We start from the raw sequence: 27,009 nt of genomic DNA on the forward strand, positions 1-27,009 counted from the left end.
TTCACAGCATAAAAGAACCTAAGGATACATGATGGCTAAATGCACTGTGGTTTTCTGGTGGAATTCTAGAGGTGAAAAAGGTCATTAGGGAAGAAACATGAAAATCTGAATAAACCACAGAATTTATTTAATAACAATGTATACCTATTGGCTGATTATTTGTGACAAAAGTACTAAAGTAACTGAAAATGATCGCAAGAGGGGAAGTGAGTTGTGAGATATACTATCCTATAACTTTTCTACAAACCTGAAATTATCATAAAATATAATTGTTCCTTAATACATTTTTCAAAATTTTAATTGCATAGATTTTCCATCACTCTTTGTTACAACAATATTCATCTCATTTCCTTGCCTCCAAACATGTAAGAAGATATGACAATAAAATAAACTGGCAGGAAATATTAGATAAACCAACTGATCTGTTATTGTATCTCTTTCACTACATACAGTAAATAGTTAAGAATATAGAATTTATAAGTCAAATGTCATAATATTCTTACCAGGTATATGTCTGGCTTTGGAAATTGATTCAATTTATGAATTTCCTAGATTTAGATTTCTTCCAACTCCTAGATTAATTCTAAACCTGTATCCTCTTGAGAGGATCTAAGCCATCACTTTGTTCCTGAGGCTATAGGATGGCCATGCTCCTCTCATATATGTTATAAAAATTGAAGTCCTTACCATATAACAAGACCATTTTTACTGGGCCCCACACAAATAATAAGGACTGAAATTTTTGTTCAATGTTGTTTAAGAGCACAATGATCAACACAGTCACAATCTACCAAATCACTAAATGTCATTAGAAGCCAATTCCATATGCTGACACATACTGTCACCATTCTTCAGCATTGAAGAGCCTTACCTTCACTTGTAATGTCTCTATGAGCAAATGTGTAATGGAGATGACAAATACCTGCCTCACCCCACCACAGTGCTGGTGAGGACACTTTCCATTGTCCCTTCAGAGGGAGCGGAAGAGTGAAGCTCAATGAATGGGGCAGCAGCTAGATCTTTCATAAAATAGGTGTCGAAAATGAGAAGATTTCCTTAATGCCAATGAATACATCATAACCAAGAAAATGGTTTTCACAAGCTTTATTATTTTTTGCCTAAGTTGGGTAACATGGAACTGACTCAGAAATGTTCATAGAGTTCACCATTTGAAGCTAAAAAGTAATTACATGTTTTTAGCAAGTCCTGTCTTCAGCAGTTGGTTTACTGAAAGAAGCATCTTCATCTTCTTCATCTAGCTGTAGATGACCAGAAGACACGTGGATTCTGGCCATGGAGACTTTATTCCTTTGCCATACAAAGAATAATAGTCTGGTTTAAGAATCTCTGCTTCAGAACCACTGGATTCACCAGCTACATATCTTTCTGCTATACTCTGATCCATTAGAACTGCTGGAAACTCCTGCTCTGCAAATATATGCATGCATTACTGTTTTGTTTGTCAAAATTAGTATTTAATAAGTGCTAAAAATGAGGTTTACTAAAACTAAGGCAAGAAGCAAGGAGAATTCAAGTATCTCTATAACCACTGAAGAAAACAAATCAGTAGATCATTTTTTTCTACAACAAAACTGTTGCATTATAGGATATCTTTAATGAATTTTATCTACCATTCATGAAAGCAATAATTCCATCTCACAGAAATTATTTAAGACAATGGAAAACATGTTGATACTGCCTATCTGATTTTATGTGGTTAAGATAAGTTTGACATCTAAATCCAATAAAAGAGTTAAAGAAAATACATTTTACAGGGAAATATCTTGTATAAAAAATGAAAAATTTTATAAAACTCAAAAATTTTAAACAAGCAAATGGAAGATAATAATTTTAAAAAGTTATAATTACCAATATTGACTTTTTCCAGATCTTCAAATTTGGTCCATATGAGAAATGTTATTTAAGGTAATCACTCAGGTTAATTTATTAAAGGGGAAATAAACAGGTCAATAGAGTTATAAATATATTTGAAAAGATTTAATATTCATTTATGAGTAAAAAAAAGACACTATGATTAAAAGGCAATTCCTTCTTCTGCTAAAGGTATCTTGAAAAACAACCTTAAGATACTTTATAATTAAGAGTAAAACGTTAAACATTTTCTTTGAAATCAAGAACAAAATAAGAATTCTCCCTATTGTATTTTTATTCGATATTGTGTTAGATTCTTTATTCATGCAGAAAGACAAGGAAAACAAAAAGTATATATATGTATATATAAATATATATCTATGTATATAGATATATATTTTTTCTTGATTACACTAACACTGTTCCCTGCCAGATACTGCTGCATATATTTGCTCCTTTCTAGCAAGACTTTCTAAAGTTTGCTCGCATGTGCTTTCTCCACTTTTTCTCGCTGTATGCCCTTTTAAATCCACTGCAAAAAGAATCCTGGACTCACTACATCATGAAATTATAAACATCAAGCACACTTATAATCTCATGGAAACCAAAGTTAGCAGTCAATTCAAACCTCTCGTCATTCTTGACTTAGTAGCAGCTTTTGACAAGGTTGACACATTCTCTTCTCCTTACATTTTGTCTTCTAAGATACCTCTGACTCTTAGGTTTTCCTGCAGCTCAAGAAGTATTTATTCTCAGTTTCGTTCATTGTTTTTTCTTCTCTCTCTCTCTACCATACACATGTCTTAATGAGGGCTTGCCCCTGAAAATGGACCTAGTTCTTCTCTCACTACACTCACATTTTTTACATATTATCTAGTTCCATGACTATACAGAAGGTAATTACTGCTAAGAGGTCCCAATTTACAATTCAAAACTTCATGTATCTTACTATATCCAAAGCTGAAATCTGTTTTTTTCTCCCTAATGCTCTATCACTTCAAATAAAAGCAGATTTATAGTTTCCAGTTGCTCAGGCAAAAATCTTTGACTTAGGAGTCATCCTTAACAACACTCCCAAAAACTCCATATATAATACTCCAGAAATGTCTATCATATCAATTTTAAAGCCAGAAGACAGAGTGAAAATTCTATTTTTTTAACTTTTATTTTAAGTTCAGAGGTACCCGTGCAGGTTTGTTATATAGGTAAACCCATGTCATGGGGGTTTGTTATACAGATTATTATACAGACTATATATAATTTTTGAGTTTTATAAAATTATTCATTTTTATACAAGATATTTCCCTGTAAAATACCTTTTGTTTAACTATTTTTATTGGATTTAGATGGCAAACTTATATTAGCCACATAAAATCAGATAGACAGTATCAACATGTTTTCCAATCTCTTAAACAATTTGTGTGAGATGGAATTATTGCTTTCATGAACAGTAGAAGAATTTACTAAAGATATCCTATGATACCTTAGTTTTGTTGTAGAAAAAAATGAGTTACTGGTTTGTTATACAGATTATTTCATCACCCAGGTATTAAGCCTTGTACCCATTAGTTAAAACTTAATTAGTATAATATCAGCCTTCTGCTAAAAATTCTACAGTATCTTCCCATGTAACATAGAGTAAAAGTCAGAATTTATATAAGACCCTACATATTAGTTTCCTATTCCTATTGTAAGAAATAACCACAAACCTAATGAATTAAAACAACACAAATTAATTTTCTTACAGCTGTTAAATGTCAGAAGTCTGAAACCAAGAAGATGATAGGATTGCATTCCTTCTGGAAGCTTCAAAGGAGACTGTTTCCTTGCCTTTTCCAGCTGTCTGCATTCTGTGGCTTGTGTCCCCTTCCTTCATCTCCAAAGTGCATCATTTCAGCCTCTACTTCCATTGTCACATCTCTTTTGTCTGAAATTGACTCTCTTGCTTCACTCTTAACAGAGGCCCATGAGTTATATTGGGATCACTCATGTAATCCAGGATACTTGATTCACATCAAGATCCTTAATTTGATCACATTTGCATAGTCTCTTCAGACATTTGAAGTGACATGCTCACAGTTGTGAGGATTAGGGTGTGGCCATCCTTGGGGGCCATTATTCAGTCTACCACACCTTAGGGATTCTGGGCACCCACCAACCTGTTACCTCTTTTCCCTCTTCTCCTATCACTTTCTTCTTGCTTCCTTTGCTTCAGCTACACTTGACTCCTTGCTTTCCTCAAATATTCACCAGAACCTCCCAATTTAAAGCATTTGCAGTAATTATTTCTCCTTCATGAAAATAGTAACCCCTTGATAACTGCCAGTCTCATTCACTTCCTTCCAGTCCTTTGCTCAAATATCACCTTCTCCTTGAGGAAGCATTGATCACCACGACCTGTTCTGCCCTATTCCCAATATTCCTTACCTTGCTACATCTCTTCTTTTCTTATTGCACTTACATTTGTAACAACTATAAGAATAATATGTCTCACGTTTATTTTGAATTTCCTGTATTTCTCACTAAAAATTCAAGCTTCGTGAGGACAGGATGGTTGTCTTCCATGCAGTGATGTGACCGAGTGACCTAGAGATTGCCCAGAAAATACTTGGTGCTCCACGCCTGTTATGAATTTGTGAATGAAGCAATCCACAAGAAAACAATAGACATCCTGAAGAAACTATTGGTAAAACAATTGAAAAACTTCAATACATGGTTATAATCATCCAGAAGAAGTGTCGAAGTAACCGAAACTTGAACTGCTTACTAAATTCTAGAACAGAGAACCCAGGATGGAACCCTTAAAAAAATTGTTTATTTAATTATCTGCTTGGATTTATTTTTGGTGACACAAAAAGTGAATGTTTTGATCTAAAAAAAACTTAATTACAAAGATGAAAGATTACTGATATTGAGAAAAATGTGAATAAAAAAGATATTTTTAAAATTCTAAAAATAAGAACTTAAGATATTGACATCAAATAACAGGAACTCATTCACTGCTGGTAGAAGCTGTATTGGTTACGAGTTAGGAAAGTACTATGACAACTTCTGAAAAGATTAAACCTAGGTACATACTATAGAACAGCAATTTTACTTCAGATTATATACTAATGTACATGAGTATCAGGATGCATGTACAGAAATGATCATAGGAGCATTGTTAGTAACAGTCAAAACTAGGGGAAGAGGCCACTCCACATACCCATTGATATGTGATCCATATTAATAGGATTGTACTAAATTCAAATACATTTATGTAGAAAGATATGCTACACAACAATATTTGGCAAAAGAAGAAAGACAAAAGATTATCTGAACTATGATTGCACTTAAATTTCAAAAACAGCCAAAATTCTAGTATTTTATTTAGAAATACCTATATAGATAATCAAACTATAAAGAAAAACAGACATTATTATCACAAAATAAAGCTTAATGGCACCTCTTGGAAGGAGAAATGGTGTTGCTATTAACACATCACAGAGAGGGATTCCTGGGGTCTAGAAATTTTCCATTTCCTGGCCTGGGAAGAGGACACTTCCATTGATTTGTACTTATTTGTTAAAGTGTATATATGTTTTATGTAAATTGAAATATGCATTATGTTTAAAATTTTTAAAACATAAAGGTCAATTAATAAGGAGAGACTGTGGATCAAAAAAAAATACTACCATGTCAATAGAAAGATTGACAAAGGATCTGAACACATTTTCAAAATGCAAAATGCTTTAAACACATAGATGCTCATGCTCGCTTAGCATGGACAATAAAATATCATTCGTAAACCTTTTCACTTATAAGATAAAATAAATAAAAATGATAATGTTGATCCAGTGATTTGCTACAGTTGTGGAAAAATAGTTACTTTCATAGTCATTGGTTTAAGTTGAAACAACCTCAGTGGAGAGTAATATAAAATCCCTATCAAAGTTTAAAACTTTTCAAGACTATCCTTCAGCATTTCTACTTGTATTCATATTTCCTAAAGCTATAACTCTGTGTCAAAGAGCACCTATCATATTGCTATATTGGTAATTTTTTTAAAAAAACTAAATGTCCTTTAAAAATGTTAAAACAATTATAGTGCACCCATTAGAAAGAATATTATTCAGCTACTCAAAAACAGAAAAATGTCTTTATGTACTGTAATGCAATGAGTCCCGGGTTACATTTTCAAGTAAAAAAAAAAAAAAAAAAGCAGATTACATTAACATCTCACATCTCATAAAGTACACTGCCATGTTTCCAAAAACAAGATAACACACATCTTTACATGTTTCTCTTGGAATATGTAACAAAAAACTGGAAATATGTATTTTTTAAAGAAGAAAACTAGGGATGTCTGAGGATCATGATGAGAATCTTAGTTTTAACTGTATACCTTTTCTGTATAAAGTGCATGCATCATCAATTCCAAGTACAAATTAAATAATAAACACATAATGGCTATGAAAATTAATTGGATTTTTCTGTGAAATAGTCAAAATAGCTCTATTACATATGCAATCTTAGTTTTGTACTTAACTAGAAAAAAAAATCTGCTAATTTATTAATCAGTGCACTACTTAAAAAAAAATAACTGTTTTGATATGGTAATACATATTAATAAATGTAAGAATATTCTTTTTTTTTTTTTTTTTTGAGACAGTCTCACTTTGTTGCCCAGGCTGGAGTGCAGTGGTGCAATCTCCACCCACTGCAACCTCCGCCTCCCGGCTTCAAGCAATTTTCCGTTTCAGCCTCCCGAATAGCTGGGATTACAGGCATGTGCCACCACACCCAGCTAATTTTTGTATTTTTAGTAGAGACGGGGTTTCCTCATCTTGGCCAGGCTGGTCTTGAACTCCTGACCTCATGATCCACGCGCCTCGGTCCCCCAAAGTGCTGGGATTACAGGCATGAGCCACCGTGCCCGGCCAAGAATATTCTTGATAATGGTGAATGAGGTATAATGTTGATTCTAATCCTGGAGTCAAACATTCAGGGTCAGAAGCCCATCTTTACAACTTTCTCGATTCTTACCATTAGAAAACTTAGACAATGAGGGCACATATTTTTTCTTAATTATAAATGAAAGATAATTGGAACAACCTCATGAGGTTGTTGAAATCCTAAAATAATAAACTTTAAAGGTATCACTATCAGGCTACATCAAGTATCAAAATATTATATATCTCATTTAACTGTACCCCCAAAATTTTATGTGATAGTAATTATACCAATATTTTGCTTCCAGAAGAATGTTAAATAATGGTGATGAGAAAGGTCTTTTTAAAAACTCATGATTTAAATTAGCATGCCTTTTTGTTTGCTGATTATGTATGATGGTGACTTTGAGCTTAATACAGATATATTTAATTACAATTTTTAACAAAAAGAGTGAGCTCACCTGATGTTCACATTCACATCCTTTCTTTTTCCTTTTTTTTTTTGTGTGTGTGTGTGTGTGTGTGTGAGAGAGAGAGAGAGACAGAGTCTTGCTCTGTTGCCAGGCTGGAGTGCAGTGGCACAATCTCGGCTCACTACAACCTCCGCCTCCAGGTTTTACAGGATTCCCCTTCCTCAGCCCCCCCCCCCCCGAGAAGCTGGGACTACAGGCACGTGCCACTACGCCTGGCTAATTTTTTGTATTTTAGTAGAGACGGGGTTTCACCATGTCTGATCGAGGCCAGGCTGGTCTCGATCTACTGACCTAGTGATCCACCCGCCTCAGCCTCCCAAAGTGCTGGGATTACAGGCGTGAGCTACCGTGCCCGACCTCACATCCCTTTTTACTATCCACATCATAATATATCTTACCTTTCTAGCTGTCTAGTTAGACATAGCTGTCTAGCTATTTCAAATATAGCTTTTTTTTCTTTTTCCCTGATACAAGGTCTCACTCTGTCATCCAGGCTGGAGTGCAGTGGCATGATCATGGCTCACTGCAGCCTCAAACTCCCAGGCTCAGGTGATCTTTTCACCTCAGCCTTTCTGGTAGCTGGGACTACAGGCACGTGCCACCATGCCTGGATAAATTTTTGTATTTTTAGTAGAGACAGGGTTTTGCCATGTTGCCCAGGCTGATCTCGAACTCCCAGCCTCAAGCAATCTTCGCTTCAGTCTCCCAAAGTGCTCGGATTGCAGGCGCGAGCCACTGCACCCGGCCCACTTAATTTTTAATCTTAATGACTCTGAAAACCTAGCATGTAGCCGTCTTCCAGTCTAACTCAAAGCCATCTGAGTCTTGTTTGCCCAGATTATTACAACTAGTCTGTCCTGGGTCCACACTGATCTCGAAATTGCTACATCTGTCCCTGTAATGAGTTTGTATCACTCAACAAGATCAGTCATCAATTCCTTGGAATGTTTTGCTTCTTTGGACTCTAGAAGGGTCATAGTCTCCTTCCCTCCACCAACACACAAACATACTTTTTCTTAAAAAAAAAATAAATAAATAAAATGGAGTTTCGCTTTTGTTGCCCAGGCTGGAGTGCAGTAGCGCAATCTTGGCTCACTGCGACCTCTGTCTCCCAGGTTCAAGCAATTCTCCTGCCTCAGCCTCCCAAGTAGCTGGGATTACAGGCACTTGGTACCACGTCCAGCTAATTTTTTGTGTTTTTAGTAGAGACAGGGTTTCACCACATTGTCCAGGCTGGTCTCAAACTCCTGACCTCAGGTGATCCACCTGCCTCAGCCTCCCAAAGTGCCGGGATGACAGGCGTGAGCCACCGCTCCCAGCCCAAACTATCTTTTTCTTGGATGTTCTCTACATCTAGGAGTAAACATAATCAAAGGTCATTTCCTAGATTTTTGTTTTTTTCTCTTTATTGTGTCCCATCAGAAGCTCAGTTATCACAGGGGCAGAGGCCTAGTCCACTCATGATTCACAGTTCTGTCCCTCCGCTCTGCTAGACTCAGGAAAATCAAACACACACAAACTAGATTTGGTGCTAAGCCTGTGATGCAGACTTGTAAATAGCGACAGAGGAGTGTCAAAGAAAATTGAAAAAGCTCAGTCGTCTTGGGCTTTTTTTGGGGTGGTATTTGAAAATGACACCACTGAATGCTGAGAAATTTGATGATGTAAGTTAAGCTAAACTGCAGCCAAATTAAAATTCCTTTAGAAAATTTGATATAATAGTATACATTCTTACAGCTCAATTTCCTACTTGATAATATACCTCTAATCTTGGGCTAGGATTTAACATTTGAATTTAAAGTTCTACATTTAATAGCTTTATGTAATCTATAAATGCATAGTATATTTTTAAACATGAAGTTAGTGAGATAATTTTGCTAAAGGGGGAATCTGAAATTTACATTAAACTCCCTTTGCCTACTGTGGATTAGAGCTCTAAAGAGAGAAGCAAAGGTTTTAAGTTATAGTTTAACAAAGTTGCTGCTCCCCTCTCAATTTTAATCTACCTACCTGAAAATGTACATGCTTTTCTTTATTAACTCCTTTTTTTTTTTTTCTTTGAGACGGAGTTTAGCTCTTTTTGCCGAGGCTGGAGTGGTACAATGGGGCAATCTCAACTCACTGCAACCTCCGCCTCCCAGGTTCAAGTGATTCTCCTGCCTCAGCCTCCCATGTAGCTGGGATTACAGGCATACACCACCATGTCTGGATAATTTTTTTGTATTTTTAGTAGAAACAATGTTTCACCATGTTGGTCAGGCTGGTCTCGAACTCCTGACCTCAGGTGATCCACCCGCCTTGGCCTCCCAAAGTGCTGGGATTACAGGCGAGAGTCATCGCATCCAGTCTATGTTAATTCTTAATTAAAATTACCAGGAGTCATGGAACACAGTTCAGTGATTAATAACAATAATAATAATAGTAAAACAATAAGATAGCCCATATTCTTTAATAAAATGGATGTAGACATTTAGCTATATGAAGTGAATATTTAAGAATTTACTTTAGGAAACTTACTAGAGTGCTCCTTCCTATTCATGCTTTCATATGAAACAAGTGAGAATATGAATATATGAACATATGCCAATTATGAGACATTGATGAGCAAACACAATAACAAACATCCTTCTCTTTCATTTATTTTATAGAAAAGAGCATTATTCTTCAATACAATGGGTACAAAATTTAATTGCACATATAATTATGTATTGTCTCCAAGAAAGAAAATGAGAGAGCTCTGGTAGATATTCATAATATATCATATTAATAATAACCATGCTTCATTGCCATTACACATGTACTTGTGTGAATTGTGAATTATGCAAATATGAATTATTGATAAATTATATTGAGATACCTTCTGCAGAGCAAAATTTATGTGAGATTTAATACAGTTTTCATTTACCAAGATTTCTCTTGAGCTTTTACTAGAAATCACTGACCCTATTTTCATATAATCTTAATATTCTTGACTATATATTTTAAAAATTCTGTATGTGAAAAATGATTGGCTAAATTATAGATATAAATGTTTTATTTTACTTTGAATATTTTGATGAAATAAAGTTTTTCAAATTTATGACAGAGAATTTTGAGTGTAAAATGTATGCATTCAGGATTTTCCTGAATACTTTGCTAAAATGATATAGTGAGATTTGAAGATGTATTTTCCCTACATAACTGCTAGCTAAAATATTATTGTATTGAGAGATACATACATTGTATGCATTTTGAGAATTAAAAACAAAAAGGTGGTCTGCTCTGAAAATATTATCACGGTTTTCTGCAAGACGTTCCTCTATAAATGCTTTTATTACTTCTTACTTGAAGTCCCTAGAGATTTTAATATAGGTTTACATTTTGCATGTGTGTGTGATCTTTACATATCAGAGAAATAATGTCTATATTCATGCAAATGTCCACTCATCAGGAAGATATTTATAATCATTTAATCCAAAGGAGTCTCTGTTAATGTCTATCACATCAACTTGATTAATGTTTTCCAGGACTTTTTCTAAGTAAAATTTCCTAATGCATTTATCTTTTCATGTTCTATTCATTATATGGTTGCAATGGACATGGTTCAAATAAAAAATAACTGTGTCCCAATATCCCTGTATCCCCCTACCCCATCTAACCATTAAAAGCAGGTTTATATTTAGTAAACAGTTGTTTTTTAGGTAGGTCGTTTTGGTCATGTTTGAATAATTTTTTTAAAATCACCTGGGAATGTTTAGTCTCAAGAACAGTCTCATTTCAGTTATCAAGTAGAGTGTTTTCTATATGCTGAACTCTCATATAATGCAAAGATTTTCCACTTGTGCACTTGAGATTTATTTTAGCCTAGGAAGTTTGCAGTGGTGGAGGTCAGAACAGCTTCTCCTCCGACTTCACTCCAGCTACTCCTTCTCCAGCTGTGGCCAGTTGACATGATTGTGTCCATATTATCAAAAGTAAAAGGGACACAGTCTAATCTGGTGGACACAGTTGCTATTTCTGGGCTTTACTGATATTTAAATTTGAGTTAGTCTCTCATGGATCATTTTTTACAGTTTCAGAGAGATCCTCTAGAAATTTTCAATTATAATTTCCTTATGAGGTATTTCACATCAAAAATACATTCCCAAGGAATAAACAGATCAATAAAACAATAAAAACATGCTTTTTGAGTCTTCAGTCTTAACATTTAGTAACATTGATTCGTACAGCAAAAACCCCCAAACTGTTTTATTTTCACTGTATTTACAAGTACTGCAGAAATGGAACATGGGAATATTTGTCGACTATTGTTTTGTTCTTGGTTTTGGAGTCTGTGCTATATCTGAAACAAAAGAGGCCCATAACTTGCTGTTATTCTTATTATTTGCTCTCTTTGAGCAGAGAGCTTATATTTTCCCCACTGAGTGCATAATACTGGAGTGGTACCTAGAAGGTCCTCCACATATTTACTGAAAGAAGGAATAAACACTTCATGCATAGTGGGTATTTGGAGCCGACAAGTCTATAGAGAAGGATGACCACGAGGCTGGAGAAAAATATATGCTTTAATACTGGACATAAACAGGAGGTCAGGAGATCTTGTTAGAAGTCTACACTGTGGGAAACAGTAATGCTAACTCTGAAGGGAAGAATATAATTGAGAGCATATTTAGAAGTATTGAGAGCATATTTAGAAGTAAGAACCCACGAAGAAATAAAATTAGAACTGTTAGGAAAAGGCAAGAGAGATTTTACTATACTGACTTAGAATTAGATTTATGGTTGCCCCTTTATGTTATTGATTTTTTTTTTTTGGTGTTTTGGGATTTTTCTCAATTTTTGGTTTTGATTAAAATCTGTTTTGAACATGCTTTTACCACCTGAGACTAATTGTCATATAAAATGTAGACAAAGTTTGTGCAGTAAATATAAAATTAGTGATTTGCTTAGAACTGCATATTTGTTACAACTAAAAGTAAATTCAAGGCTTTACAGTTTAGTATCATTATTTACTTTAGATTTGAAGATATGGAAGCTGAGGAATTTGAAATTATCTGCTCAACGCAACTGGACTGAGCAATAGGAAACTGATTAGAAACTACATGTAAAAAGATATTAAACTAATAAAAAATAGGAGTTTATAATCACATGTTCCTTGAATTTAAATTTGGAAATTTAAAAATATTTATAGAAGGTTTCACTACAGAGGTAACATATTTCAAAAGTAGGTTCCTTGAAGTTCAACATGTGAAGCTCTTGCCTTGGAAGATAAAGAGAGGGGAGTGAGTCTATAAGAAATACCTACATATTCCAATAAATTCCAGTATACAGGAAGATTCTTAAAGGTCAGGGTTATGATTAGATCATGGAAAAAATGGAAAAAGAAAGCTCTCACACTAAATATATTTTTGTTTAGAATGTATTTAACAGAATGATTTACAGGAAAATGCTTCTATTTATGGCAATCTCAACAAATAAATGTTTTGAATTAAGTATGGTTGACTTTCTTACAAAACAAAAGTTGTGGCAGTGACAATTAGCCAATGGGCTTTATTCCTCTCCTTTCCCTTTCTCTCTTCCCCTCTTAATTTTTTTCTAAATGAGTTTTTAAATACACATATAATTTATATTTATAATGTAATATTATTAAAAGTGAGTACAATAATAATAGAAATTATTTAGTATATGTACTATATATAGTATATATATTATATATTATATTAGTGTATTAGTGTATATAATACACTATAATCATCATGCCCTTTGGTTTCATGGATAAGAAAATGAAGGTCAAGAGAAGTTGATAAACCAAGGGGAGAGAAACTGTGGCAAAAACAATGTCACATCCTAGGTTTTCTGATTGACAGTTGTATGTTTTCTTAAGCTCTTCTCTACTTTAACCCAATGAGCAGTAATGGGTTTTTCGTTTTGCTTTAACTACGTAGCAGTAATGGGTTTCTATCTGAGAAATTACAGGCATCAATTCTTCCTAGGGTCTGGTTAGCTAATTGTTTGGGTATTTAAAAAATTTTTTCTTCCGCTCCACACAGGTGTTTTCTAGTCTTGTCCTCATCAAACCAGTGTAAGTCTCTCCATTGCTAGTGGGAGAGTGCTTTGTGAGCTCCCAAAATATTCCCCACTACAGAGAGATATCTGTCACTATGTTTACATACATCTAGTGATTGGAACACATATTACTCCGACATCTAAACCAACCCAGAGGCATTGAAACACTTATTACCATATCACATGCCTACTTTAAAGGATGTAAAAACCGGAAGAATAATTTCTGAAAGAAAATATGACTGTGATAAATTCCTTATAAATAATGATGGAGAGAATATGTGGGGGATTTTAAGTTTTTTATACTTCATGAGGAAAATACATTTTAGCCTCAAGTTATATTTATTATAATGTTTGTTTATTAAAATATCATATGTTAAACATTGCCTTTTTGGCATATCCTCATGTGTATGTTTCTCTCTTAAATAAGATTGTAATTGTATAAGTAATTAATGCAATACAAATAATAAGGCAAATAATACAATAGTATAGACAAAAAATGTTAAAGCATCTATTTCACAGATTATGACATGAATAAACCATGGAAACTACAAAATTGATTGAAATGTGAGCTAAAATCTAGACACTCTGGCCATTAAAAGCAGACTCAGAGAAGTGTGAGAGTTACAACACCTAAATCATTTCTGTTAACTCTAGTAGTTCAGCACAGTCTATATGGAAAAGAACTGATGAACATATTAATAAATTCCTTACACCAATACTCATTAAAGAGTTTTCTAATTTGTTTTCATAAAGCAGAGTAGGAAGCATAAAATTTGAGTTGTATATCAAGATGCATATAAAGTTTACCAACTTAATTATCTTCAGTGATTAAAACTTCTAGACTAGTCTTCTCTGCCACAGAGCCAAATGCCACCAGATGGCAGAGGGAATTCAATTTAATATGACTCAGGTTAATTCAATCAGCTAAATAGTTATTAAGATCTACTGTAAGAGCTTAATACTCTCTCACTACTCTAAGAGATATGAAGTACAGTTCTTGATTTCAAGGTGTTGATATTTTATGAGATAAAAATAAAAAATAAATAAGAAGTAGCTTGACTACGAGACTATATAATGTAATGATAATTCAATTTACCAACATTTATTAGATCATCATAAAGTACTAGATGAAGGGAAATAGATGCAAACAAGCTAAGTGCTATGTACAGGAAGAACCAAAGAAAACTATTTATAGTTTCTACAGCCCAGATTTCAGTTATTATCTTTCTAAGCAGTTAGTTTCATAAACTAAAAGTTGTCTATGAGAGCAACCTTCACTCTCTATTCCCAGGCTTTCAATCAATGAGATCTATGAAAAGCCTGCTACTTTGTGCTTTCTGGTAAGATTCCTTTGGTTGCTGTTTCTTTTCCTTTTCTTTCTAGTCAACATGATATTTAACCTTTAATATCATCTTTCTCATTTTACCAGATATTTTAAAAGGTCTGAAATGAGTGCAATATGACAAAACATATCAGTGTTTTAAAATCACTGAAAATGTTGTCTCAAAAAAGGGGTTTTTAGAAGAAAAAATCTTTCACACAATTTTAATTATTTGAATGAAGATATCATAGTTAAGGTTAATGCAAAAATTGTCAAGGCAGTGATGTATCCATGATAATTGTGTAGTGTTAACATGTGATTTATGTTAGTGTACTTAATTTCCTTTTATTCCATTGACATAGTCTCACAATCTATAAAAATAATAATATTGACTATTAAAATGAATTTTTTCTTAAGCTCTCAAGTCAACTAAGGCATTATCTAACTTCAATTAGATTCAGATCATGTCAAGAAAGAAAATTTGAACTGAATACAACATAGTGTGTAGAAGCATTCATTAGTACTTTTATGTGAAGCTTCTCATTTCATTTCCAACCACAACTAATTATCCTCACTAACTTTATAATTCTGTAGAATGAAAACTCTTCCTGTCCACCTCATATTGCAATAGCTAAACTATTTTTACTTGCTTTTTTTCCTATTCATTTTTCTTTATACAAATGCACTCACAGTGTGACCTAAGAAAAATAAATAACATTCATACCTAGAATAAATTTTCTTATAATAAGCAACATTTTTGTCCTTGAATCATATTTTGATGACATTTGCTTTCTCGTTCTGTAGAAGATTAAACAACTTTGAAATGTTTTTGCTTCCTCACTGAACTCAATAGCAATGTGAAATATATATATATACACATATGTATTGTCATTTAAATGACTGTATCTACATATAGGTTTCTCACTATCATTGCTTTCTAACCATAAATTCTAAAATTGCAGTTTTGAGTACGTCTTTAATCCATAAGTTATTGGGCAGAATTAATTCTAATAAATAAATTTATGCATTTATCATTTTATATTCATTCCACAGTTTTTATCAAATTAGAATTTGTGTTCCATAAACAAAAATGCTTTAGGGAGATTTAAAGAATCATATTTATAAAAATGATTGTTTGATGACCTTCAAATTTTCATCAGTAAAATATATAAAGAGCAAATATAAACACGTGCCATTTTAACACAAGCTTACCTTGCCTACATACTGATAATCAGATCCTGTATATTCTTCAAGTAAGAAAAATTGATTCCACATCCAACCACGTTTTTGACGATGGAGAATTTTGCCATCACTCCTTGGTACACGTGAACTTAAAATTCTTTGCTGTGGTACAGGCGTCCTTCTGAACATTATTTCTGGAGAGCAGAAATGTGGCAGGCATACCCAGAATAGAAACAGTAGCAAAAATTGATGTATTGTCATAGTTCACTTCTTGACAAATCCCAGTGTAGATGAAGAGAAGTGGTCCTATTTTACCCAGTTGATTTTACTGTGTTTCAACTGGTTTCCAACATTTCATCAATGTTTTGTTCATGTTTCCCAAAGCTTCAAACAAACAAACAAACAAAAAAAGTTAGTTGACAACATTATCATTATTACTTTTCATTTTAAATTTAAAGTGAGAATAGTTTATTAATAACAACCAAAACATTCATTTTCTTTATTTTTTCATACAATAACGAATAGTTTTGAGAAATATTACTTGTCTAGCAATATGTCTACAATTTACAAAAATATAATTGTAAATGTTTATTTCCACCAAATTCTAAAGAAAGGACATTATTAGACTTTTTTTTCTTTTGGCACTTTAACAGTTTTTAGTAATTACATTGCTATATACACAGGAGATATAGTTCATTCTGCATGTCATTTTTTTCAGAGTAATTTAATGCAAATTATAATTTTGAAAACAAAACTGTGATTTAAATAACCTACAGGAATCATGCCTTCTGTTGTGCAATTTTATATTTTAATGTTTTTAAACAGCAGCATAATTTCTTCAAATTTAATCCTACTCAGAGGTAAAAGTAAAGGCACAAACAAAACACAACAAAACAAAACAAACGAGAAAACTAGGAATGCCTTTCTTTGAAGACCTCTCTCTTCCCTGTTAGGTTGGACTGGGAAACACCTAGAGTTTCCTTGAGTAGAAAATAATCACTACTACAGTGAACTGATTTGTAATATAATTAAATCTAGCAGATAATCTGCTTCTAACTGCCTCTACTGCCTGGTCCAGAACTCCATTATACCCCAGGCTGACTATGATAACAGCCTACTGACTGTTCTCTACACCCTCCGTGCCACTATTTTCTCAACATTTCCTTAGAAATCTATTAAAATTTAAGTCAGATCATGTCATTTTTTTTCACAAAACACTCCAGTGGTTTCTTATCCCACTGTGATAGAAACCAAAATCTGTCCAGTAATACCACACTCAATTTCATCACTGCTGGCCACCTCTCTGATCATGTTTCACTTTAACCCTCCACCACATCCCCCTAAACTGACTCTTCTCCAGCCACAGGGTCCTTCTTGTTTCACCATGCAATACATTTTACATGCTCCCTTCCTTAACCAGCAACTTCCTACTTGTTCTCTATGCCTAGAATGATTTTCCTGTAGATGTTCACCAAGCTAGATCCTCTGTTTCCTTCAGGTCTTTCTTTAAAACCACCCCTAACATTTCATATATTCCAGTATACTGCATGTATTTTATTTATTATTTATCATGTACATATTCTGTTTTTCTTCTACAATCCCATGTAGGAAGATAATTTTACTCTTTTCTTCGTTACTGTATCACAGTGCATAAAAAATCTTGTGTGTAATAGATGTTCAATAAACAGTTTGAATATATGAGTAAATGAATGAATGAATTGCAAGTCAATGCAAATATTTGACTACCATTACCTGCTATATGTTTTTATGCTCAAGCATTTATGTATAGAAATACATATTTTTGAATTACATTAACTTTTATATTATTCTTCATTTATATTATTGTGAATATACTTATTTTGTTTTTTGTGTGTGTGTCGATTGTCTCTTGTTTCCTAATATGTATGGATTTTATTTCAGGATATAATAAAGTATGTGTTATAAAAAGTGATTTGAGAACCAAAAGGATTGAGTTTCACTTCTCTAATATGGCAAGGCATTATAAGTACTCCTGCTTTTACATTTATGCTTACATCCACAGTAATTTGTTAGCAATCTCTTTACTTTTTGTTTCGTTATTAAGAAGATTTAAAAGTTAATATAAACATTTCAAAGAAATAAGATTAATCGTGAAGCAGTGTCTCCCTTGAGTGTATTAAATGACAGTGGAGTCGTCCACAATGCCTGAAGACTTACAGCATGATAGATGGAAATTGTATTTCAATATGTCATGTAATACTCTACTTGGAGTTTAGAAATTATCTGATGCATAAAATGGTCTTACATCACAAAGCACTGAAACTCAAATTGATTGGATTCTAAGTAATAGGAACATTTACCAAAATAGTGGCTTTTATATGTATTAGGATGTGCTAGACGGTATTCTCCAGAAATGTACACTATTCCCAAGAGGCAGGGGAGAGTTTGTGTAAGTGAGGGTTTCTGCTTTCTTCTACAAAAGCTTTAAAACTTATTGAAGAAACAATCATTCTCATTTCATCTCTTTTTACATTTTTAACAATTGTCAGCAATTCCATGATACATTGGTGATCATTTTCAAAACAGTTATAACCTTCCCTAGTGTGAAAAGCCTACGCACCAATGTTTTGGAAAAGAGTAGGTGGGGACTATAGCTATAAAAGTTGCTATTGAATAATTGAACCCCACATGCATGAGATCATTTCCTTTGTAATTGTTCTACTTTCAATTATTTAATGATAAATGTCCTGAAGAATTCACAGTAAAATGCATTATTTAATACTGATGCAAGATAATTAGAAAATATATAAAATACATTTTACATAAAGACTACAGTATTTGACAAAAACATTTCAAACAATGACACGGTTAAGTAAAAATAGAAAATTATATGAAACAAATCTAACATTTAATTTCTCTGCAGTTAGTTCTTCCTAGTTATGTTCTACGTAACTAGGAGCCTACATATTAGACATTTCAAAACATTGTGACTTTATTATAAATATCACTAATAATCATCCTTCCAGTAACCTAACCCAAATTACAGAATATCTTTGGCATTTCCATTTAGTCAAGTGTACCTTTTAAATGGTCAGTCAATGCATTGCATTGCTGGTTTTTCCACCCTATGGTTCTCAGCTGTCTTTTTTTCTGTCAATGTGTCATCACACTATTTTAAATGATTATCATTTCATGCAAACAGCATACAATAACTACTAACCGCCATTTTCCTTAACCTCGATCTTTCTTATTTAAAATATATCCTACAGGGTGTTGGCTAAATTAATTTTCTGAAACCCACTTCTCCAAGGCTCAAATCAATTAAAATTTTTGAACATGTCTACCACGGGGAAGATTAACATCAAAACTTTATATTTCATTTCAATATCTGAAACCAGATAATTTTTAAAACATCATTTTGCAATATTTCTAGTTGTTTTAATTTCAACCCTGATATATAACTTCTTATATGTATAAACTATCTCCCCACTAATATACAGTTCTGAATAATATCCAAGTGATTAGAAATTTATTGAATTTCCCTGAATAGTAAAAAGCGGTATATACAGATGTATCAGTATATGTCTCTTTAATTAACTGATATATTTATAAAAGCCTCTCTAAATATGTTGGACTATTCATGATGAGAAATAAAAGCTAAATTTTAAGGATATAAAAATATTACATAAGGGAGCTGTTGTGCTTGCTTGAAATTATTAACAGAATTGTAATGAAAAGGAATCAGGTGGGTTGAAACTATTATTAAACTACCTCTCTGACTAAAAATGCTAAAATTAATGAAATTCTATCTTTTCAGTTCCAGTTAATTTTATTTTCAGAAAATATTTTCAAAACTACATTTCTTTATTTTAATATCAAAAATAATTTAATATGAATATCCCACGAACTTTCAGAATTATTAAAACATCCTTTAGCCATTCTGCATTCCCATATTTCCTTTAGACCAGTGCTCCTCCAATTTTAATGTACATTCACAACTCCTGGGTCACTTGTTAAATATCTATGTTCTCATTCAGCGGATCTGGTGTGGGACATAAGATGCAACATTTCTAATATGTTCACCTGTAATGCCAATGCAGGTGGACCATGTGCTTTGACTGGCAAAGCTGTAGACCTCCCTCAAACCTAAAATCATCCTCAGAATGTTTTTATAACTTTTTCCTATTTAGTGCTTCAGCCCCCAGATACGTAACCTACTACAGTGAGGGGAATATAAGCTATATGGTGACTGCAGTCAGAAGATCAAAACATTATTTCTAAATACTCTAAGGCCTTTTTCCATATTTTTTTAACCAGAAGAGTTTGTTTTCTTCAAGCTACAGTACATACGACAGAAATTTTTCTCCTAATCATGCTGTAAACTACGTTTTTCTTTATATGTGCATTTTAAAGCATTTGTCTCACTGGGTCTCATTTCATTTTTACAATTACAGGACTTTCATTATTCTTCTGAAATACTTAACACAAATATTATTTTCTCTATAACCTGTTAATTTTATTATATAGGCAGCCAAGAGCAGCAGATCACAGAATATAATATAATGGGCATTTTGGCACATCTCAATTACTAATTAAGTCTCCACACATCACAGATGATCAATTAAGCTACAATCTATTCTTGGCTAATAAAAGGAATTAGTCCTTCTTCAGTCAATTTATTATGTTGATTAGGATCCTAATGTACCAGCTTTTAAAAAATATATATATTATTTATAAGAGTAATTGAAAATGCTAAAGATTATAGATATAAAAGTCCCTATAGATGGACAATTTTAATCCTTTTAAAGTTTCATAGACCAAATACAGTCTAATAACATTTCAACACTGAAAAATAAAGGAACATTTTTCAGATGTGTTTATACAATTAAAATGAGTCAGTGCATACTAAATACTTCCTTTTTATTCAGCTGATACCATTTTATGCATCTAGTATAAAGCACCATGTGAGATAATTGAATCAAAGCATTACACTAAGGACTCAAATAATATGAGTCCATATGCTTGATCATATTATCCAAGAGTTCATTACACATTACCTACTGTGCTCTATTGTCATAGAAAATGTATAATTCTACATTGAATATTTATCACTCTGTTTTAAGTATTCTGCATATGTATTTCTGTTTAGACTGTAAGTTTGAGGCAGGGTTTTATGTCTTCCATGCAAAGCTAGTAATATAGAGAATAATGCAAAGTGTTAAATAAGTATTTTTAAATTGGATTGAATATTATAATTATTTGTAAAACATTTCAATAAGAAACAAACTTGCTTTGTTTTTCTTTAAAAAAAAAAAAAGGTCAAGGACCATTTTATGCCTATATCTTATTTGTATTTAACACGACAGAACTCACGTAAGACATTAACCAAAAAGGCAATCAATATATCACTGTTGAATGAAATATACAACACAAAGGTTTGGTAGTCTTAGATAAGTTATCAACCATTGCTAGGATTATTATCAATTCAGAAAGAATCCCAAGAAGCTCTGGTGCTTGCTATTCTTTTCAGATTAAAATTCTCCTTCAAGAAAAACCGTTTGAAATTAGTTTTATTCTCTAGGAATGTGACCTGCACACAAACTGGTAATACACCTCTCCAGCTATACTACGTGCTAACATCTTTATGTGATAATTTGCAAAACCAGATATCAACCATATAAATTTGGGGTCAGTGGGTAGATAAAACATATGGCAGAGATAAAGAGGATTGTTGAATGAGGCACATAACTTCATGTGGCCATTATCTCTAAGATCCCTGCTAATAGGCTAAAGAATAGCATCCAAGAGTTCTTGCTACTCTCTGAGCAACCTTTTTAACTCAGCAGCAAATGTGACAGTCCCAGATGCAACCTGATCCACAAGGAAGTTAGCAGTGCTAATACAGATGTGACATTGCACCTGCTGCTTCCTGAAAGTCTCATTTTACTGTAGCTAGGATTTATTTCATTATGTGGAGAAAGGTAGCAAGAATGCTCTGAGGGTTACTTAAAGATGTTCGTATAAAAGCCGTCTGGTACCCAGTTTTATTTGATCCAGAACTTGAACTGCTTCTGTAAAACAATGAGTGAAGAGATAGGAAGAGAGAGTTTGGGAGATTATTAGGATTTCCTACCCAAGATGGTTTGTCATTCTTCACTTAATTCATTATTATTAGGACATCAAGAAAAATAGCCATAGCTTGGAGAAAGAATCCATTAAACATTATTTTTCTTCTAAGTTACTTCTAAGAAAACCATTTGTGCATGTACTAATGAATGGTGTGTAAACTAAATTACTATGCACTTTAGTGTGTTCAACTATGAGAATGTGTAGAACATGCATCAGACTGGCATAAACTGTTCTGCAAAATATGTTTCTGCTGTTATACCTGAAGGTGCAAAAATATACGTGACACTCATTTGTGAAAAGCAATCAAAAGTATAAACATGGAGATACAAGATTGGCCATTAAAAATCTACTTAAATGCATAAATATAGATCTTTACACAAGGATAAGCACAGGAATCATAAGACAAATCTTTGTGGCATGTATTTGTGAGATAGTCAAGGTTAAGAATAAGAAGCAGAAAAAAACTTATCAGCACTAATTTTTGACTCTAATTATGGTTTAATATTTGCAGAATACTAAAAACCCACTTTTAGATGGCCTGTCTTATCTCTATGTGTAGTCCCATTTTATAAAAAAAGGATTATCTCCTAAATTATGCATGTGTAGCTGAAATATAAAATTGGAATAATGTTCCATTAGTTAAATTTCATTTTCCTGAGGGCAGAAAGGGGCCAGACTGTAATTAATTCTTTATTTTTTAAAATGCTTGACTCAATTCTAAATTGTACTTACACTGTAGTTTTCAACTGACCGAAAAAGACAATACAAGACTTATTCCTCATTTTCTAATATCCATTTTTTGATTCTTAAAGGGATCAATCCCAAAATACAGGATATAGAATCTGAAACATGTTATTAGTTGTGTAAATCCTTCAATTATTGAGCTATAATATAGTGAGCACCTCAGTGAACCAGTTATTGAAGAAATCATTGTAATTTTTTCTTCACATCTCAACAGAGCATGTTTAGAATTTTCTTTCTATAAATAGGGTCATTGACGCTGAGAATTATTCCTTCAGCAATGTCTATGGAGCTCTATCTCAATGGAGCCATGAATTCTGTTGTGTGGAATCTGTAAAATGTAAACAAAATTGAAATGGTTCTCACAATCTAAGAATTAACAATGGGAATCCATGAAAAGAGCACCTAACCCAAACATGGGTGGTCTGAGAAATCTTTTTGGAGGAAACTACATCCTAGCTGGCACAAATGAAAGAGCAGAGCGTCAGTGTGTGTGCATGTGTGTGTGTGTATGTGTGTGTGTGTGTTCTGTACATGCATGCAGATGATGTACGTGTTTGCAAACAAGGACAGGAGTTAAAATGAGTTGTGGCAACACAATAGAGAGAAATTGCATTTCGTGAATTGACATAATGGATCATGGGTATGTAATGGGTTATAAAAAAAGAAAAGAATGTGCAAAGCTCAGGGGGAAAAGGAAATATATACATTAAGGAAATAAAATTATTTTGCATGACACTTCTAAGGTGACGAAGTTCAAAAACAGATTTAGATCTAGGTCTGATACAATGTGGAGCTCAAAGCAGCTAATCCTTTAGCCACAATTTTTTCTACTGTAGCCAGGGATGGGTTATGTCTTTGATGGCCCTAGGCAGTTTGTATTTGTGGCTTTTTTTTTCTTAAAAAAAATAAAAGAAGAAAGAAAATATATTTTACAACTGCATTTAAGCAAAGAGCCACATATTAATATTATATGTTAGAGAATTTTCTTTCATCTAAAAGTTCAATTTTTTATTTTAAAATAAATTAAATCATTTTCATGGGCCTCCAAAAGTATCATGGGCACTAAGCTGGGTGCCTACTGGGCTTAATGGAAAAGTCAACCGTGTCCTTAGCAGCAAATATATCATCATGGACTTTTGTACCCAGCTTCGGAAATCAAATTTTTCTCCCATGGGTTAATATGACAGATAAGGAAACAGTTTAAGAGTAATGTTATGTGATTTGCTCAGTCTCAAACAGTTAGTGTCATAACCAGCAATATAACGTGGGTCACCAGATTCCCTTTACACTGTTCTGAAATCTCCTACATAATTTAGTAATGAATAGATGTTACTATGATTAAAATTTACATGCTAATGCCCTTATCTAGGAGACATCCCAGCTAGCTTCCAGTTTGCTGTACACAAATAAGACAGACCCACTGGGAGTTGGAAGCGTATGAACTACAGACCGTGAGTGTACTTAGACACACAAAATAAGGGTCCAAGAAAAGAATACTAGTTCAAAACATTTAAAAACGTGTGGGATATCTAAATTCCACAGATTGCTTTGATTTCAAACACATCATCGATATGTTGAATTTTAAGTATAAATTTGCTATTCAAATGCCCTTGAGAATAAAGATTCAATAGCTATTTTTTTTTCTTTTTTAAGAACTGTGCCAGTGGAAGGAAAGCTTGAATGGGTTAAAGTCGTAAATTAGTTGATAAAAAGATATTTGAAAAATTACCTTTAAAAGTGTGGACACATTAAGTGGTTCCTTCTCCCACACTCATTAAATTCACACCCTGACGCTAACCCTACCATTATCATCCCCTGCTACTACTCTTGCAATTCCAACTAAATCACAGTTTGCAGTTTTTCATGCAATAGGTTTTATGACCACCCACTTTAACAAATTTTGGTTTTTGTGTATGTATGTCTGACTTTTTTTGTAGTGCACACTAATGGTGAAATCATTACTTTTAATTATGTTTAACCATTAGAAAGTATTAGAGTTTATAAGTTTGATTCAGTGAATAATTTGGTGCACAAATCCAGGATAATACTAATCACTACAATAAAAATTCACACTTATTAAAGGCAGTGAAATTTGTAAGCTTTCAGACATTACAAGAGATTATGCATTAGTCCTTGCACCAATTATATATTTGATCTATATTCAGTCACAATTACTGTGGGAACCAGAGAGATTTATCATTTCAGCAAGTATTTAGTGGGCTAAGATCACTGCCAGAAACAAAGCAGTACATCTAAATTCTGGACCATTAAACCACAATCTGTAAAGTGTCATTCATTCAGTTTAATTGCAAAATAGTATGTCAAGCAGAGTGCTGCTCAGCATTTCCTGTCTTCCTTGGATAGCTGGTATACCTTTTGTGTATACCCGCTCTGTGTTTAAATGATATTTCCTGAATTTGTGCATAGTGATACTTACTACATGATGTTACAGCACCTTTTACCTATTTCCCCAATTAGACATTCTGCAACTTGGGAAAATGTATTATTGTATTGCATTGCATGTGTGTGTATATGTGTATATGTGTATGTTCCCTTAATGACCTTTAATGGACTGAGTTAATCAAAGAAAAAATTTCTTTTTGAGTTTATTTCAACTTGCTCTCCTGTCTCCTACCACAATCTAGGAATATGCAGTAGTAGGTGTTAGAGATAAGAAGATGGGAAAGAGATTAAGGAAAAAATAGTTTATTTAGATTGAGTCTTCTCACTTTCTTACTCCCCTAACTCATCTATGGAATGAAAATATGGAGTCATAAGGGAAGAATATGTCTCAAGGCCTAATTTTCTAGAATAGATGCTTCCTGAATACATTCACTATCCTGATTTCTTTTCTAAAATGTTTATTCACCCTTTTCAAGACAATCCATTGATCATTTTAATAACTTATCTTGGGATTACAGTGGCTTTGTCTGATAATGAAACTCTAAAAACTAGAAGATTTCAATTTTTTAAATAAGAGGAATCAGACAGCCACTAGGGTAGATATAAAACAGCTGTGATATATCAAGAGGAACAAAGAACACAACATGATAAGGAAGTACAAGTCTCTGTGTAACTACCGGTGTCAGTTTCTGCCTTCATCAGCTTTAGTTGTAAAGACCATTCAATTCAATCTGCACATTTTCTCTTTGGAGTCTAACACAATCCAAACAGGTACTATATACGTAGAATATAAAGAATAAAAAACACTTCCCAACATATTTTATGAATGTATCATTACTCTGACACCAAAATGATAAAACATTATTACAAGAGGAGAAAATCAACAACAAAACAAAATTGAAAAACAACCTTTGTGAAGACAGATACACAAATCTTCACCAAAATATTAGCAAGTGGAAGCAATATGTAAAACATATAATACGTCATGACTTCACCTTAGTATAATGTTGGCTCAACATTCAAACGCCAATCATTGTTGTAATTGTCATATCAACAGATTTTTTAAAACTATGACCATTTCAATAGATGAAGAAAAAACATTAGACAAAATTTGACATCCCTCATGATAAAAATTCTCCATAAAGTATGACTGAAACTAACTTCCTCAAGTCTCATATAGCAGACCCATAAAATCCTACAACTAGCATACTTGCTGGAAAAAAAAACAAAAAACAAAAAAACGCTAACGTTTCCCCCTGTATATTCCGGAACACAGTGTAGATAAGATACTTACTTTTACCACTTGTTTTCAACTTTAAACTGGTTGTCCTAGCCAAAGCAGTGAGGCAAAGAAAAAAGAAATGGAAATCATCCATATTGAAAAGGAAAAAATAAAACTGTGTCTATTTGCAAATGGCATGATCCTGAACATGGAACATCCCAGAGAAGTTACATTAAAAGCTACCGATCTAATCAATGAGTCCAGTAAGTTGACAGGAATATACGATCAAACAAAACAATTAAAGTTTTACATAAAAAATTAGTACTTCTAAATTGACATAAAAATTAAAATTAAAAATGTCTAGCGTGTGGCTCACTCCTGTATTTGAAACCCTTTGAGAGGCAGAGGCAGGAGGACTACTTGAGGCCAGGAGTTCAAGACCAGCCTGTGCAACATAGTGAGACCCCCGTATCTACAAAAAAATTTAAAAATTAGCCAGGTGTAGTGGCACATGCCTGTAGTAGCTACTCTGGAGATTGATGTGGGAGGATTGCTTGAGCCCAGAAGTTCACAACTGCGGTGAGCTATAATCGCGTAATTGCCCTCCAGCCTGGGTGATGAAGCAAAATTCTGTCTCTAAAAATACAATACAATAAAAAAAATGTATCAATGTGCAATACAATTGGGTAGAAATTAAACAAAATATAT

The 27,009-nt window shown here is 33.2% G+C and overlaps 1 protein-coding gene across 2 annotated transcripts in view; it reads right to left on the reverse strand.

Annotated features, from left to right (window-relative positions):
- The window catches only part of CDH10 (cadherin 10), a 163,069-nt gene that overhangs the window by 94,281 nt on the left and 41,779 nt on the right, over window positions 1-27,009 (reverse strand). For both annotated transcript variants that reach the window (XM_054489488.2, XM_063664684.1), the window contains one exon: window positions 15,855-16,208. In XM_054489488.2, coding sequence (XP_054345463.1) covers window positions 15,855-16,085 — 231 coding nt within the window. In that variant the 5' untranslated portion in view covers window positions 16,086-16,208. The remainder of the gene's footprint in view (window positions 1-15,854; window positions 16,209-27,009) is intronic.

Source organism: Pongo pygmaeus, chromosome 4 (assembly GCF_028885625.2).
Source record: "Pongo pygmaeus isolate AG05252 chromosome 4, NHGRI_mPonPyg2-v2.0_pri, whole genome shotgun sequence".
Taxonomy (NCBI): domain Eukaryota; kingdom Metazoa; phylum Chordata; class Mammalia; order Primates; family Hominidae; genus Pongo; species Pongo pygmaeus.